The sequence below is a fragment of the Triticum dicoccoides genome, chromosome 4B (assembly GCF_002162155.2).
Source record: "Triticum dicoccoides isolate Atlit2015 ecotype Zavitan chromosome 4B, WEW_v2.0, whole genome shotgun sequence".
Classification (NCBI taxonomy): domain Eukaryota; kingdom Viridiplantae; phylum Streptophyta; class Magnoliopsida; order Poales; family Poaceae; genus Triticum; species Triticum dicoccoides.
Window position 1 is genome coordinate 139,610,675 of NC_041387.1, and position 26,684 is coordinate 139,637,358.

Here is a 26,684-nt window from a genome sequence, read left to right on the forward strand (position 1 = left end):
CCCTGGTGGCCCCCCTCCACTTAGGCCAACACCCACACACTTCATCTTCTACCCAAAAAAATCCCCATCCAGCTCAAGCACGAGTTCTAGCTCATTTTGCTGTGATTTTCGATCTCCTTGATCAAAGCTCCATTTACAAAACTACTTTGGGAGATTGTTGCTTGGTATGTGACTCCTCCATTGGTCCAATTAGTTTTTTGTTCTAGTGCTTTATTCATTGCAAATTTTTGCTGCATACGTGACCATGTTCTTGAGCTTGCATGTTAAATTTATGAGGTCCCAAGCAATTCTAATGCATGATATAGGCTCTAGGCACTTGTAGGAGTAGTTGCCACCAATCTTGTTTAGTTTTATTCACTTTTATTTTGAATTACTAAAATTTCAGAATTATTTCAGAAAAAGAATTATGCTTAGAAGAATGTACCAAGGTGGTTCCTCGGCAAAGAAAGGGCCCAGGATTGCTATACGTGAGCAAGATGTTGAATTGCCGAGGGATGGATGTACGAGCTTGTGAGTGGCCATCCGATGATTTTATGGTCGAAGCAGGCTTCAAGGAGGAATTTGACGCGTATGTGCGTAATGCCGAGCTGGAGGACTTCTTACAAGATAAGTGTCCGCAGTACTATCAGTTGACTGTTTCTTTTGTGCGGAGGTTTAAATATAACTGTGCGCGTAATTCCCCTAGTGTCATATTTGATATTTATGATACATCTTATACCATGGATTCAGAGGATTTCACAACTGCTTGCAAACTCCCGCAGTGGGGTAATATTAATGATCCTCGCAAATCTGAATTTAGAGATTTTCTTGCTAGTATTACTGTGGGAGAATCTAGGGACATAGCACAAGCTACCATAGGGAGCATTCATTTTCCTGCTATACATTATTTTGCTCTCTTTATTGGTAGATGCATTAACAGTAAGGATGAAGCATGTCACATGTGTGTCCCTGATCTTTGTGTCCTCAAGAGTGCTGTGTTAGGTTATAAAGGTTATAACTTGGGGGCAATAGTTGCACGTAGGTTGCAGAATAATAGTAGAAAGGGAAATTTATTTGGAGGAATTTATGCAACCCGTGTGGCTAATTATCTTAATATAGCCCCACGAGAGGGGGATATGATTTTACCTCCTCTTTATTTGGATTCTGAAGCTATGGTTAATCATCAATTTCTTGGGAGGAATGAACAAGTCCTCCAATATCGACTAACCTATGACAGACGCAACGTCGTCCCTGTTACTCTTCCTGCTCCGTACCTTTTTGATTATCAGGCAAAAGGAAGATATGTTGTCACCAGGGAGGAAGCAGCTGAACACGAGGGGAGAGCGGAGGTAGCTCGCCAACATGCTGCATCTCTGGAGGCGGTTGCCGCTGCATCTCAGTACGACCCCAGTTTCACTTACGGATATCAGCCAGGCGGTCCTTGGTACTAGACCAACTTAGGCCAAAAGCCTAAGCTTGGGGGAGTACGTATTTCTCACCGACTTTACATTCATGTTCACACACTAGTCGTCGGTGCTCATACTCTTTCATTGTATTATCCATGCTAGTTTAAATTTCTTTTTCTAGTTTTCTTCTTGTGTGTTTGATAAACCTTAAGAAAAACCAAAAAAAATAGTTAGTTTAATTTCCATGCTTGTAGTAAAATTAAAATGAAAACCCAAAAAGATTTCTAGTTCTTCTTCTTACTTGTTGGGAGCTTTCCCGTGTAAATAGTTTTCTTTTCTTTTCTTTTCTTTGGGGGCCGAGAAGACCATATTGCAAATGTTTAGTGGCTCTCATATGCATGATTGTTTATTTAACTTAGAGCCCATATTACTTGTCTTCTCTTTTGAGTTGAATGCTTGCAGATTCCAGCTTAGTCCAATGCACGTGCACTCTTATTATTATACACATCGTTCGGTCATGCAAGTGAAAGGCAATAATGACGATATATGATGGACTTATTGGGATGAGAAAAGCTGGTATGAACTCGACCTCTCTTGTTTTTGTAAATATGATGAGTTCATCGTTTCTGAGTCAGCTTATTATGAAGTAAACATATTTGCAATGGCATTTAGAGATTATAGTTGCTTGTGCCATGCTTGATTAGCTATGAGTTATAATGGTTTACCTTGCGTGCCAACATGCTATTAGAATGATTATGATGTGGTATGATGGGATGGTATCCTCCTTTAAATGAATTGAGTGACTCGACTTGGCACATGTTCACGCATGTAGTTGAATCAAATCAACATAGCCTTCATGATATTTATGTTCATGGTAGATTATATCCTACTCATGCTTGTATTCAGTGTGAATTAATTTTAGTGCATGTTTATGACTGTTGTCGCTCTCTCAGTTGGTCGCTTCCCAGCCTTTTGCTAGCCTTCACCTGTACTAAGCGGGAATACTGCTTGTGCATCCAAACTCCATAAACCCCAAAGTTATTCCAATGAGTCCACTATACCTTCCTATATGCGGTATTTACCTACCGTTCCAAGTAAATTTGTATGTGCCAAACTCCAAACCTTCAAATGAAATTCTGTTTTGTATGCTCGAGCAGCTCATGTTACAACTAGGGCTGCCTATATCTTCCATGCCAGGTGGGTTATTCTCAAGAGGAGTGGACTCCGCTCCTCATTCACGAGGAAGGGACGGTAACCGGGATGCCCAGTCCCATGATCCAAAAAGATCAAAGCAAATCAAAATAATTAAACAAAACTCCCCCAGGGCTGTTGTTAGTTGGAGGCACTCGTTGTTTCGAGCAAGCCATGGATTGACGCTTGTTGGTGGTTGGGGGAGTATAAACCTTTACCATTCTGTTTGGGAACTGCCTATAATGCATGTAGTATGGAAGATACATCCATCTCATAGTTGTTGCGTTGACAGTGAAAGTATGCCGCTCAAAATGTTATTCAATCTCTATTTTAAAATCGAGCTCTGGCACCTCTACAAATCCCTGCTTCCCTCTGCGAAGGGCCTATCTATTTACTTTTATGTTGAGTCATCACCCTTCTTATTAAAAAGCACCCGCTGGAGAGCACACTGTCATTTGCATTCACTACTATTGGTTTATATTGGGTATGATTTGACTGGATCTCTTTTACCAAGAATTACAATGTTCAGTCAGTCCTTGATCTTTAAAGGTGCTCTGCATTTATGTTTTGCGGTCTCAGAAAGGGCTAGCGAGATACCATTTTGTTATATCATGTTATGGTTGTTTTGAGAAAGTGTTGTCATCCGAGTTTATTATGGCTCACTAGCTGATTATGCTATTGATATGAGTAATTGTGAGACCTAAGTGTTATTTGAGTATGGTTAGTTCATAATATTTGCTGAAACCTGAATGATGGCTTTGCATGTTTACAACAACAAGAGCAAACAGAGTTTGTAAAAGTTTTTCTTTATCACTTTTAGTTTATCAACTGAATTGCTTCAGGACAAGCAAAGGTTTAAGCTTGGGGGAGTTGATATGTATCCAACATATCTACTTTTCCAAACACTTTTGCCCTTGTTTTGGACTCTAACTTGCATGATTTGAATGAAACTAACCCGGACTGACGCTGTTTTCAGCAGAACTGCCATGATGTTGTTTTATGTGTAGAAAAGAAAAGTTCTCAGAATGTCCTGGAAATCCACGGAGGCACTTTTTGGAATTAATAAGAATTTCTGGGTGAAAGAAATACACCTGGGGGCCCACACCCTGTCCACGAGACAAGGGGCGCGCCCCCTATCTCGTGGGCCCCCTGGACCTCCACCGACCTCAACTCCAACTCCAAATATTCACGTTCGGGGAGAAAAAATCAGACAGAAAGTTTCATCACGTTTTACGACACGGAGCCGCCGCCAAGCCCTAATCTCTCTCGGGAAGGCTGATCTGGAGTCCGTTCGGGGCTCCGGAGAGGGGGATTCGTCGTTGTCATCATCATCAACCATCCTCCATCACCAATTTCATGATGCTCACCGCCGTGCGTGAGTAATTCCATCATAGGCTTGCTGGACGGTGATGGGTTGGATGATATTTACCATGTAATCAAGTTAGTTTTGTTAGGGTTTGATCCCTAGTATCCACTATGTTCTGAGATTGATGTTGCTATGACTTTGCTATGCTTAATGCTTGTCACTAGGGCCCGAGTGCCATGATTTCAGATTTGAACCTATTATGTTTTCATGAATATATGTGTGTTCTTGATCCTATCTTGCAAGTCTATAGTCACCTATTATTATGTGTTATGATCCGTCAACCCCGAAGTGACAATAATCGGGATACTTCTCGGTGATGACCGTAGTTTGAGGACTTCATGTATTCACTATGTGCTAATGCTTTGTTCCGGTTCTCTATTAAAAGGAGGCCTTAATATCCCTTAGTTTCCGCTAGGACCCCGCTACCACGGGAGGGTAGGACAAAAGATGTCATGCAAGTTCTTTTCCATAAGCACGTATGACTATTTACGAAATACATGCCTACATTACATTGATGAATTGGAGCTAGTTTCTGTGTCACCCTATGTTATAAATATTACATGAGGAATCACATCCAGCATAATTATCCATCACTGATCCATTGCCTACGAGCTTTTCACATATTGTTCTTTGCTTATTTACTTTTCCGTTGCTACTGTTACAACTACTACAAAACCCAAAAACATTACTTTTGCTATCGTTACCTTTATTATCATACTACTTTGCTACTAAATACTTTGCTGCAGATACTAAGTTATCCAGGTGTGGTTGAATTGACAGCTCAACTGCTGATACTAAAGAATATTCTTTGGCTCCCCTTGTGCCGAATCAATAAATTTGGGTTGAATACTTTACCCTCGAAAGCTGTTACGATCCCCTACACTTGTGGGTTTTCACTGCACAGAAGAATTATGTTCTTGATGCACCGCTAGGTGATAGACCTGTTGCAGGAGCAGATGCAGACGTTATGAACGTTTGGCTAGCTCAATATGATGACTACTTGATAGTTTAGTGCACCATGCTTTACGTCTTAGAACCGGGACTTCAAAATGTTTTGAACAAACCGGAGCATATAAGATGTTCCAAAGAGCTGAAATTGGTATTTCAGACTCATGCCCGTGTCAAGAGGTATGAGACCTCTAACAAAGTACTTCGCCTAAAAGATGGAGGAGTATAGCTCAGCTAGTGAGCATGTGCTCAAAATGTCTGGGTACTACAATCACTTGAATCAAGTGGGAGTTAATCTTCCAGATAAGATAGTGATTGATAGAGTTCTCTAGTCACCATCACCAAGTTACTGGAATTTTGTGATGAACTATAATATGCAAGGGATGACAAAAGCAATTCTCGAGCTCTCCATGATGCTGAAATCGACGAAGGTAGAAATCAAGAAAAAGCATCAAGTGTTGATGATTAAACAAGATCACTAGTTTCAAGAAAAGGGCAAAGGGAAAGAAAGAGAACTTCAAGTAGAATGGCAACCAAGTTCTCACTCCCGTGAAGAAGACCAAAGCTGGACCTAAGCCTAAAACTGAGTGCTTCTACTGCGAAGGGAATGGTCACTGGAAGTGGAACTACCCCAAATGTTTGGTGGATAAGAAGGATGGCAAAGTGAACAAAGGTATATTTGATATACATGTTATATATGTGTACCTTACTAGTGCTCGTAGTAACCCTTGGGTATTTGATACTTGTTCGGTTGTTACGATTAGTAACTCGAAACAGGAGTTACAGAATAAATAGAGATTGGTTGACGATGAAGTGACGATGAGTGTTGGAAGTGGTTCCAAGATTGATATGATCATCATTGTACACTCCCTATACTTTTGGGATTAGTGTTGAACCTAAATAATTGTTATTTGGTGTTTGCATTGAGCATGAATATGATTAGATCATGTTTATTGCAATACAGTTATTCATTTAAGACAAAGAATAATAGTTATTTTGTTTACCTTAATAAAACCTTCTATGGTCATACACCCAATGTTGATGGTTTATTGAATCTCGATCGTGGTAATACACATATTCATAATATCGATGCCAAAAGATGCAAAGTTGATAATGATACTGCAACTTATTTGTGGCACTGCCGTTTAGGTCATATCGGTGTAAAGCGCATGAAGAAACTCCATAAAGATGGACTTTTGGAATCACTTGATTATGAATCATTTGATACTTGCGAACCGTGCCTTATGGGCAAGATGACTAAAACTCCGTTCTCCGGAACAATGGAACGAGATAGTGACTTATTGGAAATAATACATACTGATGTATGCGGTCCAATGAGTGTTGATGCTCGTGGCTAGTATCGTTATTTTCTGACCTTCACAGATGATTTAAGAATATATGCGTATATCTACTTAATAAAACACAAGTCTGAAACATTTGAAAAGTTTAAAGAATTTCAGAGTGAAGTGGAGAATCAATGTAACAACAAAATAAAAGTTTCTATGATCTGATTGTGGAGGTGAATATTTGAGTTACGAGTTTGGCCTTCATTTAAAACAATGTGGAATAGTTTCACAGCTCACGCCACCTGGAACACCACAATGTAATGGTGTGTCCGAACGTCGTAACTGCACTTTAGTGGATATAGTGTGATCTATGATGTCTCTTACTGATTTACCACTATCGTTTTGGGGTTATGCATTAGACACAGTTGCATTCACTTTAAACAGGGCACTGTCAAAATCCGTTGAGACGACACCGTATGAACTATGGTTTGGCAAGAAACCTAAGTTGTAGTTTCTTAACGTTTGGGGCTGCGATGCTTATGTGAAAAAGCTTCAACCTAATAAGCTCGAACCCAAATTGGAGAAGTTCGTCTTCATAGGATACCCAAAGGAAACTGTTTGGTACACCTTCTATCACAGATCCGGATGCAAGATATTCATTGCTAAGAATGGATACTTTCTAGAGAAGGAGTTTCTCTCAAAAGAAGTGAGTGGGAGGGAAATAGAACTTGATGATGTAATTGTACCTTCTCCCTTATTGGAAAGTAGTTCATCACAGAAATCAGTCCCAATGATTCCTACACCAATTAGTGAGGAAGCTAATGATGATGATCATGAAACTTCAGATCAAGTTACTACAGAATCTCGTAAGTCTTCCAGAGTACGGTCCCGACCAGAGTGGTGCGATAATCCTATTCTAGACGTCATGATACTAGACCATGATGAACCTACGAACTATGAGGAAGCGATGATGATCCCAGATTCCGCAAAATTGCTTAAGGCCATGAAATCTGAGATGTGATCCATGTATAAGAACAAAGTGTGGACTTTGGTGGACTTGCCCGATGATCGGCAAGCCATATTAAATAAATGGATCCTCAAGAGGAAGAAGGACGTTGATAGTAGTGTTACTATCTACAAAGCTTGACTTGTCGCAAAAAGTTTTCGACAAGTTCAAGGTGTTGACTACAATGAGATTTTCTCAACTGTAGCGATGCTTAAATCCATCTGAATCATGTTAGGAGTTGCCATATCTTATGAAATCTAGCAAATGGATGTCAAAACTGCATTCCTTAAATGGATATTTCTTAAAGAAAGATTGTATATGATGCAACCAGAAGGTTTTGTCGATCCTAAAGGTACTAACATGGTATGCAAGCTCCAGCGATCTATCTATGGACTGGTGCAAGCATCTCGGAGTTGGAATATACGCTTTGATGAGTTGATCAAAGCATACAGTTTTATACAGACTTGCGGTGAAGCCTGTATTTACAAGAAAGTGAGTGGGAGCACTACAACTTTACTGATGAGTATATGTGAATGACATATTGTTGATCAGAAATGATGTAGAATTTTCTGGAAAGCATAAAGGAGAGTTTGAAAGGAGATTTTCAAAGAAAGACCTCGGTGAAGCTACTTACATATTGGGCATCAAGATCTATAGAGATAGATCACGACGCTTGATAAGATTTTTCAATAAGATTTTCAAAGAAGGAGTTCAAAATGGATCAGTCAAAGAAGGAGTTCTTTCCTATATTACAAGGTGTAAAGTTGAGTAAGACTCAAAACCCGACCATGGTAGAAGATAGAAAGAGGATGAAAGTCATTCCCTATGCCTCAGTCATAGGTTCTATAAAGTATGACATGCTATGTCCCAAACCAGTTGTGTACCTTGCTATGAGTTTGGCAAGGGGGTACGATAGTGATCCAGGAGTGGATCACTGTATAGCGGTCAAAGTTATCCTTAGTTACCTAAGAAGACTAAGGAAATATTTCCCAGTTATGGAGATGATAAAAAGAGTTCATCATAAAAAGTTACATCGACGCAAGCTTTTACATCAATCCAGATGACTCTAAGTCTCAATCTGGATTACATATTGAAATTGTGAGCAATTAGCTTGCAAAATACATACGGATCTGAATGTGACAGACCCGTTGACTAAACTTCTCTCACAAGAAAAACATGATCACACCTTAGTAATCTTTGGGTGTTAATCACGTAGCAATGTGAACTAGATTATTGACTCTAGTAAACCTTTTTGAGTATTGGTCACATGGCGATGTGAACTATGGGTGTAATCACATAACGATGTGACCTATTGGTGTTAAATCACATGGCGATGTGAACTAGATTATTGACTCTAGTGCAAGTGGGAGACTGAAGGAAATTGCCCAGAGGCAATAATAAGGTTGTTATTAATATTTCCTTATATCATGATAAATGTTTATTATTCATGCTAGAATTGTATTAACCAGAAACTTAATACATGTGTGAATACATAGACAAAACATAGTGTCCCTAGTATGCCTCTACTTGACTAGCTCATTAATCAAAGATGGTTAACTTTCCTAACCATAGACATGTGTTGTCATTTGATGAGCAGGATCACATGATTAGGAGAATGATGTGATGGACATGACCCATATGTTAGCTTAGCATTATGATCGTTACAGTTTCATTGCTAGTGCTTTCTTCATGACTTATACATGTTCCTCAGATTATGAGATTATGCAACTCCTGAATACCATACCGGAGGAACACCTTGTGTGCTATCAAACGTCACAATGTAAATGGGTGATTATAAAGATGCTCTACAGGTGTCTTCGAAGGTGTTTGTTGGGTTGGCATAGATCGAGATTAGGATTTGTCACTCCGAGTATCGGAGAGGTATCTCCGGGCCCTCTCAGTAATGCACATCATAATAAGCCTTGCAAGCAATGTGACTAATGAGTTAGTTACGAGATGATGTATTACAAAACGAGTAAAGAGACTTGCCGGTGACAAGATTGAACTAGGTATGAAGATACCGACGATCGAATCTCGGGCAAGTAACATACCGATGACAAAGGGAATAATGTATGTTGTCATAACGGTTCGACCGATAAAGATCTTCATAGAATATGTAGGAGCCAATATGGGCATCCATGTACCGCTATTGGTTATTGACCACAGAGGTGTCTCGGTCATGTCTACATAGTTCTTGAACCCGTAGGGTCCGCACGCTTAACGTTCGTTGACGTTATAGTATTATATGAGTTATGTATGTTGGTAACCGAATATTGTTCGGAGTCCCGGGATGTGATCATGGACATGACGAGGAACTCCGGAATGGTCCGAAGATAAAGATTGATATATGGGATAATAGTGTTTGATCTCCAGAAGGGTTCCGGAATTCACCAGAAGGGGTTCCGGATATTTCCCGAAATGTTTGCGGTACGAGAACACTTTATTTGGGCCAAAAGGGAAAGCCCACAAGGTTTTTGGAAAGCGCAAAAGGAAGTTTTGCGGAGTCCAGGGGGCAGACGCCAGGGTCCCTGGCGTCTGGGTCCAGACGCCGGGAACCCTGGCGACTAGCCCTGGATTCCGAGAAGGACTCCTGGCTTTCGGGTGAAACCGACTTTGTGGAGGCTTTTACTCCGAGTTACGACCCCAAGGATCAACATATAAATAGAGGGGCAGGGCTAGCACCCAAGACATATCAAGAAACACCAAGCCGTGTGCCGGCAACCCCGTCCCCTCTAGTTTATCCTCCATCATAGTTTCCGTAGTACTTAGGCGAAGCGCTGCGGAGATTGTTCTTCACCAATATCGTCACCACACCGTCATGCTGCCGGAACTCTTCTACTACTTCGCCCGTCTTGCTGGATCAAGAAGGCGAGGACGTCATCGAGCTGAATGTGTGCTGAACGCGGAGGTGTCGTACGTTCGGTACTTGATCGGGACGGATCGTGAAGGTGTACGACTACATCAACCACGTTGATAAACGCTTCCGCTTTGCGATCTTCAAGGGTATGAAGATACCCCCCGCCCCCTCTCGTTGCTATGCATCTCCTAGATAGATCTTGCATGATCGTAGGATTTTTTTTGAAATTGCATGCTATGTTCCCCAACACTAGCATCACCTAGTACAACGTTAGGGCATACCTAGCACCACGTATTGCCTCGTTATGTTTTGTGATGCTTTGTTTGCTCCGTATTTACTGTTTCTCCCCCCTCTTCTTCTCCGGTAGACCCCGAGACCGGCACTGATGCCACTGAATACGATTACGTCACCGACGACCCTTCTTCCTGTACAACAGAGCTTCCAGGCAAGCCCCCTCCCCCCCTGATCACCCGATATCACCTATTCCTTCTCTCTACTGCTTGCATTTGAGTAGTGTAGCATGTTACTGCTTTCGGTTAATCCTATTATGTTGCATAGCCTGTCATTGTTGCTACAACTGTTGATACCTTACCTGCAATTCTTAATGCTTAGTATAGGATTCTAGTTTATCATCAATGGCCCTACATTCTTGTCTGTCTGCCATGCTATACTATCGGGCCGTGATCACTCAGGAGGTGATCACGGGTATATATTATACAAATTTACATACTATACATATGGTGACTAAAGTCGGGTCGGCTCATAGAGTACCCGCAAGTGATTTGGATATGGGGGCTGAAAGGACAGGTGGTTCCATCCAGGTAGTGGTGGACCTAGGTTTCCGATGGCCCCCAGGTGCTACTTTGAGGCGGAGCGACATGGCAGGTTGTGACCACCTAGAAGACAGGTGGGCCTAGTCCTGGTTGGCATCCGCAGTTACTTCAAAATAACACGCTTAACGAGATCTTGGTATTTGAACTGAGGTTGGCCACTGGCCTATACACACTAACCAACTAGGCGGGAACAATTATGGGCACTCGACATTGTGGTATCAACCGAAGCCTTCTTGACGTCAGCGACTAAGCGGTGTGCGCCGGGTTGGACCGCGTAAAGCAACTTCCTTTGTAATGGGGGTTGCTAGGTCTGCTCACCGTCCGCGTTCGCGACGTGTAGGTGTGCAATGGGCGATGGGCCCAGACCCCTGCGCTTAGGACTTAGACCGGCGTGCTGACCTCTTTGTTGTGCCTAGGTAGGGTTGCGACGTGTTGATCTCCTGAGGCCAGGCATGGCCCAGGAAAGTGTGTCCGGCCAGAGGGATCGAGCGTGTTGGGTAATGTGGTGCACCCCTGTAGGGAAGTTTATCTATTTGAATAGTCGTGTCCCTCGGTAAAAGGACGACCCGGAGTTGTACCTCGACCTTATAATCACTAGAATCGGATACTTAATAAAACACACCCAGGAAAGTTCCAGAGACAACCTGATGGTCGCTTTCCCATAGGGCGACGAGGGAAGGATCGCCGGGTAGGATTATGCTATGCGATGATACTTGGTGAACTTACCATCTACTCTCTTCTACATGCTGCAAGACGGAGGCTACCAAAAGCATAGTCTTTGATAGGACTAGCTATCCCCCTCTTATTCTGGCATTCTGCAGTTCAGTCCATCGATATTGCCCCTTTAAACAGATACCCGTGCATATGTAGTGTAGATCCTTGCTTGTGAGTACTTTGGATTAGTACTCACCGTTGCTTTGCTCCCTCTTCCCCCCCTTTTTCTCTTCTTCCCGGACGTCGCAACCAGATGATGGAGCCCAGGAGCCAGACGCCTGAAGGAAATATGCCCTAGAGGCAATAATAAAGTTGTTATTTATATTTCCTTATATTATGATAAATGTTTATTATTCATGCTAGAATTGTATTAACCGGAAACTTAGTACATGTGTGAATACATAGACAAAACATAGTGTCCCTAGTATGCCTCTACTTGACTAGCTCGTTAATCAAAGATGATTATGTTTCCTAACCATAGACATGTGTTGTCATTTGATGAACGGGATCATGTCATTAGGAGAATGATGTGATGGATAAGACCCATCCATTAGCTTAGCATCATGATCGTTACAGCTTCATTGCTACTGCTTTCTTCATGACTTATACAAGTTCCTCAGACTATGAGATTATGCAACTCCCGAATATCGGAGGAACACCTTGTGTGCTATCAAGCGTCACAACGTAACTGGGTGATTATAAAGATACTCTACAGGTGTCTCCGAAGGTGTTTGTTTGGTTGGCATAGATCAAGATTAGGATTTGTCACTCCGTGTATCACAGAGGTATCTTTGGGCCCTCTCGGTAATGCTCATCACTATAAGCCTTGCAAGCAATGTGATTAATGAGTTAGTTGCGGGATGAAGCATTACGGAACGAGTAAAGAGACTTTCCAGTAACGAGATTTAACTAGCTATGATGATACCGACGATCGAATCTCGGGCAAGTAACATACCGATGACAAAGGGAACAACGTATGTTGTTATGCGGTTTGACCGATAGAGATCTTCGTAGAATATGTAGGAGTCAATATGAGCATCCAGGTTCCGCTATTGGTTATTGACCGGAGATGTGTTTCGATCATGTCTACATAGTTCTCGAACCTGTAGGGTCCGCACGCTTAACGTTCAATGACGATTTGTATTATGAGTTATGTGTTTTGACGAGCGAAGTTTGTTTGAAGTCCCGGATGAGATCACGGACATGACGAGGAGTCTCAAAATAGTCGAGACGTAAAGATTAATATATTGGAAGGCTATATTCGGACATCGAAAAGGTTCCGAATGATTCGAGTATTTTTCGGAGTACCGGAGAGTTACGGGAATTCGCCCGAGGAAGTTGATGGGCCTTATTAGGCATTAGTGGAGAGAGGGAAGAAGGGCCACGAGGTGGCGCGTGCCTCCCCCCTGCCCAAACCGAATTGGATAAGGGGTGGGGGCGCGGCCCCCCTTTTCATTCTCCCTCTCCCTCCTTTCCTTCTTTCCTACTCCGAAAAGGAAAAGGAATCCTACTAGGACTTGGGAGTCCTAGTAGGACTCCCTACACTTGGTGCGCCCTAGGAGGGTCGGCCTCTCTCCCTCCCTCTTTTATATACGTGGGCAGGGGGCACCCCAAAGACACACAAGTTTCTCTTAACCATGTGTGGTGCCCCTCCACTGTTACACACCTCAATCATATCGTCGTAGTGTTTAGGCGGAGCCCTGCGCCGGTAACATCATCATCACCGTCGCCACGCTGTCGTGTTGATGGAACTCACCCTCGTCCTCAACTGGATCAAGAGCACGAGGGACGTCATCGAGCTGAATGTGTGCTGAACGCGAAGGTGTCGTACGTTCGGTACTGGATCGGTTGGATCGCGAAGAAGTTCGACTACATCAACCGCGTTATTAAAACGCTTCCGCTTTCGGTCTAGGAGGGTACGTGGGCACACTCTCCCCTCTCGTTGCTATGCATCACCTAGATAGATCTTGCGTGATCTTAGGATTTTTTTTGAAATTACCGCGTTCCCCAACAGTCGTATCAGAGCCAGGTCTATGCGTAGATGTTATATGCACGAGTAGAACACAAAGAGTTGTGTGCGATAATAGTCATACTGCTTACCAGCATGTCATACTTTGATTCGGCGGTATTGTTGGATGAAGCGGCCCAAACCGACATACATGACCGCGTTCATGAGACTGGTTCTACCAACATGCTTCGCACACAGGTGGCTAGTGGGTGTCTGTTTCTCCAACTTTAGTTGAATCGTGTTTGACTACGCCCGGTCCTTGTTGAAGGTTAAAACAACACACTTGATGAAAAATCGTTGTGGTTTTTATGCGTAGGTAAGAACGGTTCTTGCTAGAAGCCCGTAGCAGCCAAGTAAAACTTGCAACAACAAAGTAGAGGGCGTCTAACTTGTTTTTGCAGGGCTTGCTGTGATGTGATATGATCAAGACGTGATGATATATAAATTGTTGTATGAGATGATCATGTTTTGTAGAAGTTATCGGCAACTGGCAGGAGCCATATGGTTGTCGCTTTATTGTATGAAATGCAACTGCCATGTAATTGCTTTACTTTATCACTAAGCAGTAGCGATAGTCGTAGAAGCAATAGTTGGCGAGACGACAACGATGTTGCGATGGAGATCAAGGTGTGCGCCGGTGACGGTGGAGATCATGACGATGCTTCAGTGATGGAGATCATAAGAACAAGATGATGATGGCCATATCATGTCACATATTTTGATTGCATTTGATGCTTATCTTTTATGCATCTTATTTTGCTTAGTACGGCGGTAGCATTATAAGATGACCCCTTACTAAATTTCAAGGTATAAGTGTTCTCCCTGAGTATGCACCGTTGCGACAGTTCTTCGTGCCGAGACACCACGTGATGATCAGATGTGATAAGCTCTACGTTCACATACAACGGGTGCAAGCTAGTTTTGCACACGTAGAATACTCGGGTTAAACTTGACGAGCCTAGCATATGCAAATATGGCCTCGAAACACTGGAGACCGAAAGGTCGAGCATGAATCATATAGTAGATATGATCAACATAGTGTGTTCACCATTGAAAACTACTCCATCTCACGTGATGATCGGACATGGTTTAGTTGATTTGGATCACGTGATCATTTAGATGACTAGAGGGATGTCTATATAAGTGGGAGTTCTTAAGTAATATGATTAATTGAACTTTAATTGTCATGAACTTAGCCCTAATAGTATTTTGCAAATTATGTTGTAGATCAATAGCTCGTGTTATAGCTTCCCTATGTTTTTTATATGTTCCTAGAGAAAACTAAGTTAAAAGATGATAGTAGCAATGATGCGGACTAGGTTCGTGATCTGAGGTGTATCCTCATTATCGCACAGAAGAATTATGTCCTTGATGCACCGCTAGGCGAGAGACCTATTGCAGGAGCAGATGCAGACGTTATGAATGTTTGGCTAGCTCAATATGATGACTACTTGATAGTTTAGTGAACCATGCTTTACGGCTTAGAACTGGGACATCAAAAATGTTTTTTAAATGTCACGGAGCATATGAGATGTTCCAAGAGTTGAAATTGGTATTTCAGACTCATGCCCGTGTCAGGAGGTATGAGACCTCTGACAAGTACTTTGCCTAAAAGATGGAGGAGAATTGCTCAACTAGTGAGCATGTGCTCAGAATGTCTGGGTACTACAATCACTTGAATCAAGTGGGAGTTAATCTTCTAGATAAGATAGTGATTGACAGAGTTCTCTAGTCACCATCACCAAGTTACTGGAACTTCGTGATGAACTATAGTATGCAAGGGATGACGAAAATAATTCCTGAGCTCTTCGTGATGCTAAAATCGACGAAGGTAGAAATCAAGAAAGAGCATCAAGTGTTGATGATTAAACGAGACCACTAGTTTCAAGAAAAGGGCAAAGGGAAAGAAAGGGAAATTCAAGAAGAATGGCAAGCAAGTCATCACTCCCGTGAAGAAGCCCAAAGCTGGACCTAAGCCTGAAACTGAGTGCTTCTACTATAAAGGAAATGATCACTGGAAGTGGAACTTCCCCAAATATTTGGCGGATAAGAAGGATGGCAAAGTGAACAAAGGTATATTTGATATACATATTATTGATGTGTACCTTACTAGTGCTCGTAGTAATCCCTGGGTATTTGATACTTGTTCGGTTGCTAAGATTAGTAACTCAAAACAGGAGTTGCAGAATAAATAGAGACTAGTTGAGGATGAAGTGATGATGTGTGTTGGAAGTGGTTCCAAGATTGATATGATCATCATCGAGCACTCCCTATACTTTCGGGATTAGTGTTGAACCTAAATAAATGTTATTTGGTGTTTGCGTTCAGCATGAATATGATTAGATCATGTTAATTGCAATATGGTTATTCATTTAAGACAAAGAATAATTGTTATTCTGTTTACATGAATAAAACCTTCTACGGTCATACACCCAATGTTGATGGTTTATTGAATCTCGATCGTGGTAATACCCATATTCATAGTATTAATGCCAAAAGATGCAAAGTTGATAATCATAGTGCAACTTATTTGTGGCACTGCCATTTGGGTCATATCGGAGTAAAGCGCATAAAGAAACTCCATAAAGATGGACTTCTTGAATCACTTGATTATGAATCATTTGATGCTTGCGAACCGTGCCTTATGGGCAAGATGACTAAACTTCGTTCTCCGGAACAATGGAACGAGCTAGTGACTTATTGGAAATAATACATACCGATGTATGCGGTCCAATGAGTGTTGATGCTCGTGGCGGTATCGTTATTTTCTGACCTTCACAGATGATTTGAGCAGATATGGGTATATCTACTTAATGAAACACAAGTCTAAAACATTTGAAAAGTTCAAAGAATTTCAGAGTGAAGTGGAGAATCGTCGTAATAAGAAAATAAAAGTTTGTACAATCTGATCGTGGAGGAGAATATTTGAGTTACGAGTTTGGCTTTCATTTAAAACAATGTGCAATAGTTTCACAGCTCACGCCACCTGGAACACCACAACGTAATGGTGTGTCCGAACGTCGTAACCGCACTTTATTGGATATGGTGTGATCTATGATATCTCTTACCGATTTACCACTATCATTTTGGGGTTATGCATTAGAGACAACTGCATTCACATTAAACAGGGCACCATCGAAATCCATTGAGACGACGCCTTATGAACTGTGGATTGGCAAGAAACCAAAGTTGTCATTTCTTAAAAAGTTTGGGGTTGTGATGCTTATGTGAAAAGGCTTCAACCTGATAAGCTCGAACCCAAATCGGAGAAATGTGTTTTTATAGGATACCCAAAGGAAACTGTTGGGTATACCTTCTATCACAGATCTGAAGGCAAAATCTTTGTTGCTAATAATGGATCCTTTCTAGACAAGGAGTTTCTCTCGAAATAAGTGAGTGGGAGGAAAGTAGAACTTGATGAGGTAATTGTACCTTCTCCCTTATTGGAAAGTAGTTCATCATAGAAATCAGTTCCAGTGATTCCTACACCAATAAGTGAGGAAGCTAATGATGATGATCATGAAACTTCAGATTAAGTTACTACTGAACCTCGTAGGTCTTCCAGAGTAAGATCCACACCAGAGTGGTACGGTAATCCTGTTCTAGAAGTCATGTTACTGGACCATGATGAATCTACGAACTATGAGGAAGCGATGATGAGCCCAGATTCCGCGAAATGGCTTGAGGCCATGAAATCTGAGATGGGATCCATGTATGAGAACAAAGTGTGGACTTTGGTGGACTTGCCCGATGATCGGCAAGCCATAGAAAATAAATGGATCTTCAAGAGGAAGACGGAAGCTGATAGTAGTGGTACTATCTACAAAGCTCGACTTGTCGCAAAAGGTTTTCGACAAAGTTCAAGGTGTTGACTACAATGAGATTTTATCAACCGTAGCAATGCTTAAATCCATCTGAATCATGTTAGCAGTTGCCATATTTTATGAAATCTGGCAAATGGATGTCAAAACTGAATTCCTTAAATGGGTATTTCTTGAAGAAGAGTTGTATATGATGCAACCAGAAGGTTTTGTCGATCCTAAAGGTACTAACAAGGTATGCAAGCTCCAACGATCCATCTATGGACTGGTGCAACCATCTCGGAGTTGGAATATACACTTTGATAAGTTGAACAAAGCATATAGTTTTATACAGACTTGCGGTGAAGCCTGTATTTACAAAAAAGTGAGTGGGAGCACTACAACCTTTCTGATAAGTATATGTGATTGACATATTGTTGACCGGAAATAATGTAGAATTTTCTAGATAGCATAAAGGAGAGTTTGAAAGGAGATTTTCAAAGAAAGACCTCAGTGAAGCTGCTTATATATTGGGCATCAAGATCTATAGAGATAGATCAAGACGCTTGATAAGTTTTTTCAATGAATACATACCTTGACAAGTTTTTGAAAGAGTTCAAAATGGATCAGTCAAATAAGGAGTTCTTGTCTATATAACAAGGTGTAAAGTTGAGTAAGACTCAAAACCCAACCATAGTAGAAAATAGAAAGAGAATGAAAGTCATTCCCCATGTCTCGGCCATAGTTTCTATAAAGTATGCTATGCTATGTACCAAACCTATTGTGTACCTTGCCATGAGTTTGGCAAAGGGATACAATAGTGATCTAGGAGTAGATCACTGGATAGCGGTCAAAATTATCCTTAGTGAGAACTAAGGAAATGTTTCTCGGTTATGGGGATGATAAAGAGTTCGTCATAAAGAGTTACGTCGATGCAAGCTTTTACATCGATCCAGATGACTCTAAGTCTCAGTCTGGATACATATTGAAAGTGCGAGCAATTAGCTAGGGTAGCTCTATGCAGAGCATTGTAGACATAAAATATTTGCAAAATATATACGGCTCTGAATGTGACAGACCCGTTGACTAAACTTCTCTCATAAGCAAAATATGATCACACCTTAGTACTCTTTGGGTGTTAATCACATAGCAATGTGAACTAGATTATTGACTCTAGTAAACCCTTTGGTTGTTGGTCACATGGCGATGTGAAGTATGGGTGTTAATCACATACAGATGTGAACTATTGATGCTAAATCACATGGCGATGTAAACTAGATTATTGACTCTAGTGCAAGTGGGAGACTGAAGGAAATATGCCCTAGAGGCAATAATAAAGTTGTTATTTATATTTCCTTATATCATGATAAATGTTTATTATTCATGCTAGAATTGTATTAACCGAAAACTTAGCACATGTGTGAATACATAGACAAAACATAGTGTCCCTAGTATGCCTCTACTTGACTAGCTCGTTAATCAAAGATGGTTATGTTTCCTAACCATAGACATGTGTTGTCATTTGATGAACGTGACCACATCATTAGGAGAATGATGTGATGGACAAGACCCATCCGTTAGCTTAGCATCATGATCGTTACAGTTTCATTGCTACTGCTTTCTTCATGACTAATACACGTTCCTCAGACTATGAGATTATGCAACTCCCGAATACCGGAGGAACACCTTGTGTGCTATCAAATGTCACAACATAAATGGCTGATTGTAAAGATGCTCTACAGGTGTCCCCGAAGGTGTTTGTTGGGTTGGCCTAGATCGATATTAGGATTTGTCACTCTGTGTATCGGAGAGGTATCTTTGGGCCCTCTTGGTAATGCTCATCACTATAAGCCTTGCAAGCAATGTGACTAATGAGTTAGTTGCGGGATGAAGCATTATGGAATGAGTAAAGAGACTTGCCGGTAACGAGATTGAACTATGTATGATGATACCGACGATCGAATCTCGGGCAAGTAACATACCAATGACAAAGGGAACAACGTATGTTGTTATGCGGTTTGACCGATAAAGATCTTCGTAGAATATGTAGGAACCAATATGAGCATCCAGGTTCCGCTATTGGTTGTTGACCGGAGATGTGTCTTGGTCATGTCTACATAGTTCTCGAACCCGTAGGGTCCGCATGCTTAACGTTCGATGGCGATTTGTATTATGAGTTATGTTTTTTGATGACTGAAGTTTGTTCGGAGTCCCGGATTAGATCACAGACGTGACGAGGAGTCTAGAAATAGCCGAGACATAAAGATTGATATATTGGAAGGCTATATTCGGACATCCAAAAGGTTCCAAGTGATTCGAGTATTTTTTGGAGTACCGGAGAGTTACGGGAATTCGCCGGGGGAAGTTAATGGGCCTTATTAGGCTTTAATGGAGAGAGGGAAGAAGGGCCACGAGGTGGCGCGCGCCTCCCCCTTGCCTAAACCGAATTGGACAAGGGGTGGGGGCGCGGCCCCCCCTTTTCCTTCTCCCTCTCCCTCCTTTCCTTCTTTCCTACTCTGAAAAGGAAAGGGAATCCTACTAGGACTTGGGAGTCCTAGTAAGACTCCCTACACTTGGCGCGCCCCTAGGAGGGCCAACCTCTCTCCCTCCCTCCTTTATATACGTGGGCAGGGGGCACCCCAAAGACACACAAGTTTCTCTTAACCGTGTACGGTGCCCCCCTTCACAGTTACACACCTCGATCATATCGCCGTACTGCTTAGGCGAAACCCTGCGCCGGTAACATCATCATCACCGTCGCCACACCGTCATGCTGACGAAACTCACCCTCGTCCTCAACTGGATCAAGAGCACGAGGGACATCATCATGCTGAACATGTGCTGAACGCGGAGGTGCCGTACGTTCGGTACTTGATCGGTTGGATCGTGAAGAAGTTCAACTACATCAACCGCGTTATTGAAACGCTTCCGCTTTTGGTCTACGAGGGTACGTGGACACACTCTCCCCTCTCGTTGCTATGCATCACCTAGATAGATCTTGCGTGATCGTAGGATTTTTTTTTTTGAAATTACGGTGTTCCCTATCAACGCCACCGTGGACGACGACCCCTACTGCACCGGGGGTGCCTACTACTACGTTCAGGCCGCCGACGACCAGGAGTAGTTTAGGAGGATCCCAGGCAGGAGGCATGCGCCTCTTTTGATCTATATCCTAGTTTGTGCTAGCCATCTTATGGCAACTTATTTAACTTATGTCTGTACTCAGATATTGTTGCTTCCATTGACTCGTTTATATTCGAGCACTTGTATTCGAGCCCTCGAGGCCCCTGGCTTGTAATATGATGCTTGTATGCCTTATTTTACTTTTAGAGTTATGTTGTGATATTTTTCCGTGAGTCCCTGATATTGTTCGTACACGTTTGCGTGCATGATTAGTGTACGATTGAATCGGGGGCATCACATTGATTTTGTGCATTTTACCATATTTTTCCATTAACTAGGTCAAACTTGAAAAGGTTAACATTTGTCAAATTTAGAACTTCAACTAATTTGGAATGAAAGGAAGTATGATTTTCCACAAAAAAAGCATCCACTGAAGTTGTATAACGTACACATGATTGTTCGACTCAATATAGTTCCACGAAATTTCTGCATTGTAGGCTTCGTAAAACATGTTAATTAGGACTACATAGACGTTTAGTGCAAAAATATCTAGTTGCCCTAGTAAGATTAATCCAGCAGTATAGTGTTGGGCACTTATGCCGATTCAAATAACACTCAAGAATACATGGGTATTATGGGAATGGTAGTTTTTCCCATGGGTATAGGTACCCGCGGTTATCCTACCCGAAAGTAATGGGCATGGACAAGAGTTAGCAAGATTTTATACCCATAAGTAATGCATATCCATACCCGCAAAATATACGGGTAGAGCGTGGGTATAAAATTGCGACCATGGGTAACCCAATGGATACCTTGGAAAAGTTAATAAATGAAAATAAGCCATATGACATGTTGGTCGACATCCAACCCCAATGGCTTAATACTAAAACCCCTATTCCCTAGATCAGTCATAGCTCATAGGACTACAACCACCGACTCACCACTCCTCCTACATCCTATATGACTCCTTGAAATGAGGAAATGTCGACTCATTGTCATCGGACTTTTGTGAACTCTCGATCCAACGATCCCGAGTTCCCACCGCTGCCTCCAATGTGTCGGGCTTTCACCAACTACGATCCCGAGTTGATGACATTTTTTAGAAAAGCTAAAATTGTGATGTTAGTTTGGATAAAATAGTGTCTTTTGCAAGAGAGGAATAATAATGTCTGCAGTGACAGTATATCTCAAGAGCACCTTTGAGTTTTTGAGTTGCAGGGTCCTACTAAAGTAGGAATAGTAAAATACAGGATTAAGCTGTCACACATAAAAAACTATAGAGCTATTAGAAACTGTCCACATAAAAAACTTAATAATTTGAAGTAGATGAAAAATTTCTTATAAAATCTATGAATATAAATGAATCCCCGAGAAAAAATATTACCATTTGCAGAACCCGTATAGCAAGATTTTATAATAATTAGAATTTTTCAAAAATCTCTTGAAAATCCTTCAAATCAAATAGACTCTAAATGTATTGCCTATTTTTAAACTTGCATGTCGAAGAGTAAATATTTCCAACTTCAATTAATGAGTTGTTACCCAAGCAAAATTAATTACGTAAATCTAAGCATTTATCGTCCATCATAAGGAGACGAGTAACTTCTCCTCTCGTGCAAAAGTAATTATGAACCGGTCGCTTCTCCTCTCATGCAAAAGTAATTATGAACCGGCGGCTACTGTCCTCATAAAAATAATTATACATCATTCACAGATAAAAAAGATGTCGCTATCTGGTACCAGATTATTGTAAAACAGATACTAAGATAACATGAGAGAGCAATCCAAAAATGACTAAGAGGAGGCAAAAATGACGCTTTATGTGGTTTTCCTTTCTTCCCACGCCGACCAAACCAAAGAGGCCAGAGGAAGATTTTTTTTTTACCCAATCCGAGAGCAAACCTAGGGTTTTCGCCATGACCACCGCGCACCTCGAGCTCCTCCACCCCTCCTCCATTCCCAATCTCTCCTAGGGCGACGCCGATACCCTGCCCCGCATCTCGCATCCGCGAGAAAGGAGCCGCCTTTCCTCCCGCTCCCTCTCTTCCATCCCAGGGTTTCCTCCCCCTTTCCCCTTTCCGCCCTCAAAGCCGCCGCATCGCATCGCGTCGCCCACCCAGCAAGCAAGCAAGCCGCCCGCTATCGTCGCCAGGTAGGGCGTGAGATTCGGAGGAAGGCGCTGGCGATCGACCTCCGGGTTAGGGCCTCGGCAGCGGCGGCGGTCGGATAATGTGTATACTGTGCGCCGTGCAACGGTGGTCGCGCCGCGTCGCCACCATGCTGCCGTGGCTCGTCCTCCCCCTCATCCTCCTCTGGGCGCTCTCCCAGCTCCTGCCCGCCGCCTACCGCTTCGAGGTCACCTCCCCGCGCCTCGCCTGCGTTTCCGTCCTCCTCCTCACCCTATTCTGGTACGAGATTCTCCTCCCGCGCCTCTCCCTCTGGCGCGCCCGCCGCTCAGCGCGCCTCCGCGAGGAGCGCCGCGCCCATGCGCTTGAGCTTCAGAAGCTCCGCAAGACCGCCACACGCCGTTGCCGCAACTGCAACAATCCCTACAGGGATCAGAACCCTGGGGGCGGCAAGTTCATGTGCTCATACTGTGGCCACGTATCCAAGCGGCCCGTGCTTGACCTTGGCCCTGCCGGGAAGGTCCCGGCTGGCTGGCCTTGCAGTCAGGATTGGGCTAATGCAGTCGGTGACCCAGGTTACTGGCTTGACCTGCAGTGTTCCGCCGATAACTCCTACTCAGGCTTCTCATGGCGGCTCTTCTCGTGCTTTTGCACGAGTATGGCATGGTTCTGGAAGAAAGTGTTCAGGTTTGGGTCATCAGTGGACAGCGGTGGATTGGGCCGGGATGGCAGAATGTTGACAAAAGCAGGGGACAATGGAGGGAAGGCTGAGGAGAGCAGAGTGGACAAGGCGAAAAGGAAGGCTGAGGAGAAGAGGTTGGCGAGGTTGGAGAGGGAAATGCTGGAGGAGGAGGAAAGGAAGCAGCGAGAAGAGATGTCAAAGCTAGTGGAGGAGCGGAGAAGGCTGAGGGATGAGAAAGCAGAGGCTGAGGAGCGATCCAAAGGCGCTACCCCCGTTGGGGAGAAGGATTCTAGGAAGGAAGCAGAACGGAGGCGGCAGGAGAGGAGGAGGAAGGAAGACAAGGGATCAAGCAAGAGCAATTCAGACTGCGAGGATGTCGAGAGAAGAGTAAGCAGAGAAGGTGAGAGGAAGCGCGACTTTGATAGAAGGAATGAGACAGACAGGCGGGATGCGGCAAGAGGTGGGACAGATGGACATAAGCCCAATAACTTTGAAGCTAACAGTCAGGGTAGTAAGATAGCACAGAGCAAGACGAAGTACTTTGGTCGTATGACTGGAGGTTTATTATCTTCTTCCAGAGGTTTTGGTGGTGGCTCCTTTTTTGGTAGAAGTGCTCAGGCCCCTGTTCATCAAGCTAACAAGGTGACTAAACCGCTCGTTACTGCAACTGACCAGAGTATTAAAAGAGATACCCAACCTGCAGCCACACCAGCAATGGTCAAATCTGCCACAGCCGGAGAAACTAGAAATTCATTGACTAATCTTAGTCGACCTGTAAGTAAAAGAGCATCGCTATGTACTTTTTTGATCTGAACAAATAACGTATGTTGTTTTCACCCAATTGACCATCTTACATTTAATTATTTGTGTTCTGCTTTGTGCAGGTTAGTCCAAATATGCAGGCACATCCTACAGGCCTTAAAAAGTCATGGCATCAGTTGTTTAGTCGCTCAGCGGCAGTTTCCCCTTGTCCCGATGTTACTGCTTCAGCTCATGAGAAGAACATGCAGCCTGCCCCAAATGGTGCACAGATAAGCAGCGCTCAAAATTTTCTGGCTCAGTATCCTCCTCTGGACGGCACGCCGAAGTTAAGCCAATCCATGCACTCTGCAGGGTTTCCGCCAGTGAATGGAGCATTTGCCAATATGCCGCTATCTCATTTTCCAGCGGGACACTCGCCCTTCGGTAAAGTTTCAGAAGCAGCATTACTGGAAGAACCTGAGCAATTTGAGGACCCATGCTATGATCCAGATGCCATCGCATTGCTTGGTCCAGTTTCAGAGTCCCTAGACAACTTCCCTCCAGACTGGGATAGCAGATTCTCCTTGAATGATGTCACCAAGCAACCACATGTTAGGAACCCCATGCCTTCACCAATTGAGTCTCCTCTATCAAGATCACGGACTATTGAACGAAATCCTATTAGGTCCTCACATTTCTCAACTGCAACAGGGCAGAATGGTTCAATGTCAGCTGAGGCTAACAATGAGCAAGGCACATGGCAAATGTGGAGCACGCCGCTGGTACAGGACAGTTTAGGCCTGCGAGGTCCTCAGGGACAATGGCTTCTACCAAACACAAATCAATTCAACCATGGCATCAATCATTTGAATGGTGGAAGAAGAAGCCCCCTCAGTGCTGGTCTGAATGACAACGATTTATGGCTGCAGAAATCACCCTTCCAGCAATTGCCTTTTGATACAGATAGTCTGTTCCTTTCACACGACATGTCAGAAAATGCTATACACAATGACTTGAGTTTTGGATCTCCAAACAAAACAGCCCGTGCGCACCCCTTTGGACCACCTGATCCTTGTCATTCTTGGTCCAAGTAAGTCCTCTGACATTGTTTTTAGATCTTCTACATTTTCTGCAGCGATCATGTTTTGTATCCTTACCAATTGTTTGATATTCTTAACTTGAGCTTAAAACTCGGGCCATGCGTTGCAAAAGAATAATCACCTGATGTCGTCAATTATCATTTTGTATGTGGCTACAATTCTGAGTATGTGATTCAGATTGTCTTATTCACTACTGTGTATAACTTTGTGTATCAATGCATGTAAGCATCAATGGGCTGAAAAATATCATATGATACTCTTACTTGAATTCACATATATGTACATGCAATGTGTGTGTTTATAACCATTGAAGCTTACACTTTATAGACAGTTTTTAATAGTTTATGAAAGATAACCAAGAGAATTTTTTAGGCAATGTCCTTTGATTCGTATGCAGTACAACCGATTGGTTGCATTTCTGCAATATTCTGTGCTGGAATGGGCCTCAGCTTGTTGTTTGTGAAACATAGGTGACTCTCGGGGTATGTGATTGGTCCTTTTGTCTCTGAACCACTAGAAGCACCAATAATCTTTTACACTTCAGTGAAAAATTTGTATTAGTCTTGTGTATGAGAAATAATCAAATATGCTTCATTGCATGCAATTTAGTTTTTCTGAATATGTGACGAATCGTCATACCATTTTAACTTTAGAAATAGACTCCCTCCGTCACATAATATAAGGGCGTTTCTGACACTACACTAGTGTCAAAAACACTCTTATATTATGGAATGGAGGAGTAGTTTCTTATTTCTATATGGTCAACTGGTATCTGGAACAACCAGGTAGCAAGAATGGCAAGTGAACCTTGGAACTGTATGTATCGTTTACATGTCAAGGATTGGTTTGAACTTTGAAGTGGACCACAAATGGCAGATAGGAGAATGGTCATTGTTTCCATTTATTTGTAGAAACTTTCTTCCTGTGCCACTTTCAGTGTAGGCAGTGGGGACTTAAGTCAGTTTAGTCTACACCATGAAATACAAATATATCGTTTTAGAGGATATTATGTGCCTAACTACCATGAAGTCATCATACATGGTGTTGTGTTAATGCAATGAATTTAGTGCACTTTGACTTGTCAATTCCAGCATGTGCATTCTGTGGCTTATCTGTAATTTGTGGTGGGCAGAAGAGCTCACTTGAAGCTAAGACTGTCCTGTTTGTTGCTACATAGTTTTTAATGCGTTTTATAGCGACCACCCCCCTTTGTAACGCTTATGGCGTATGGCGAGGTGACAACATAGACCAACCTAGCTTTGATACCAAATTAAATCACTACTTCATAGACATGGCCTAACTTTGTGTGACAACAAATTAAATCACTACTTGAGTTGTACATACCTCGTTGGTGCGCATGTAGGACGCACATTCATGATAAGCATTGACCATCAAGCAAGATTGAATTAAGCATAGCACCAGCCAGACAGCCACTAGTCCGTGTACCAAATCAAGCAGAACACCAGCCACCAATATAGCATGTACATAAGTTCAGAACAGAGAAGAGAAACAGTGCAG

The 26,684-nt window shown here is 42.6% G+C and overlaps 1 protein-coding gene across 1 annotated transcript in view; it reads left to right on the forward strand.

The window, feature by feature from the left end:
* Window positions 1-22,370: 22,370 nt before the first annotated feature.
* LOC119295483 (stress response protein nst1-like) overlaps window positions 22,371-26,684 on the forward strand; it is a 9,036-nt gene continuing 4,722 nt past the window's right edge. The window contains exons 1-2 of the mRNA XM_037573908.1: window positions 22,371-24,099; window positions 24,210-25,156. Coding sequence (XP_037429805.1) covers window positions 22,747-24,099; window positions 24,210-25,156 — 2,300 coding nt within the window. The 5' untranslated portion in view covers window positions 22,371-22,746. The remainder of the gene's footprint in view (window positions 24,100-24,209; window positions 25,157-26,684) is intronic.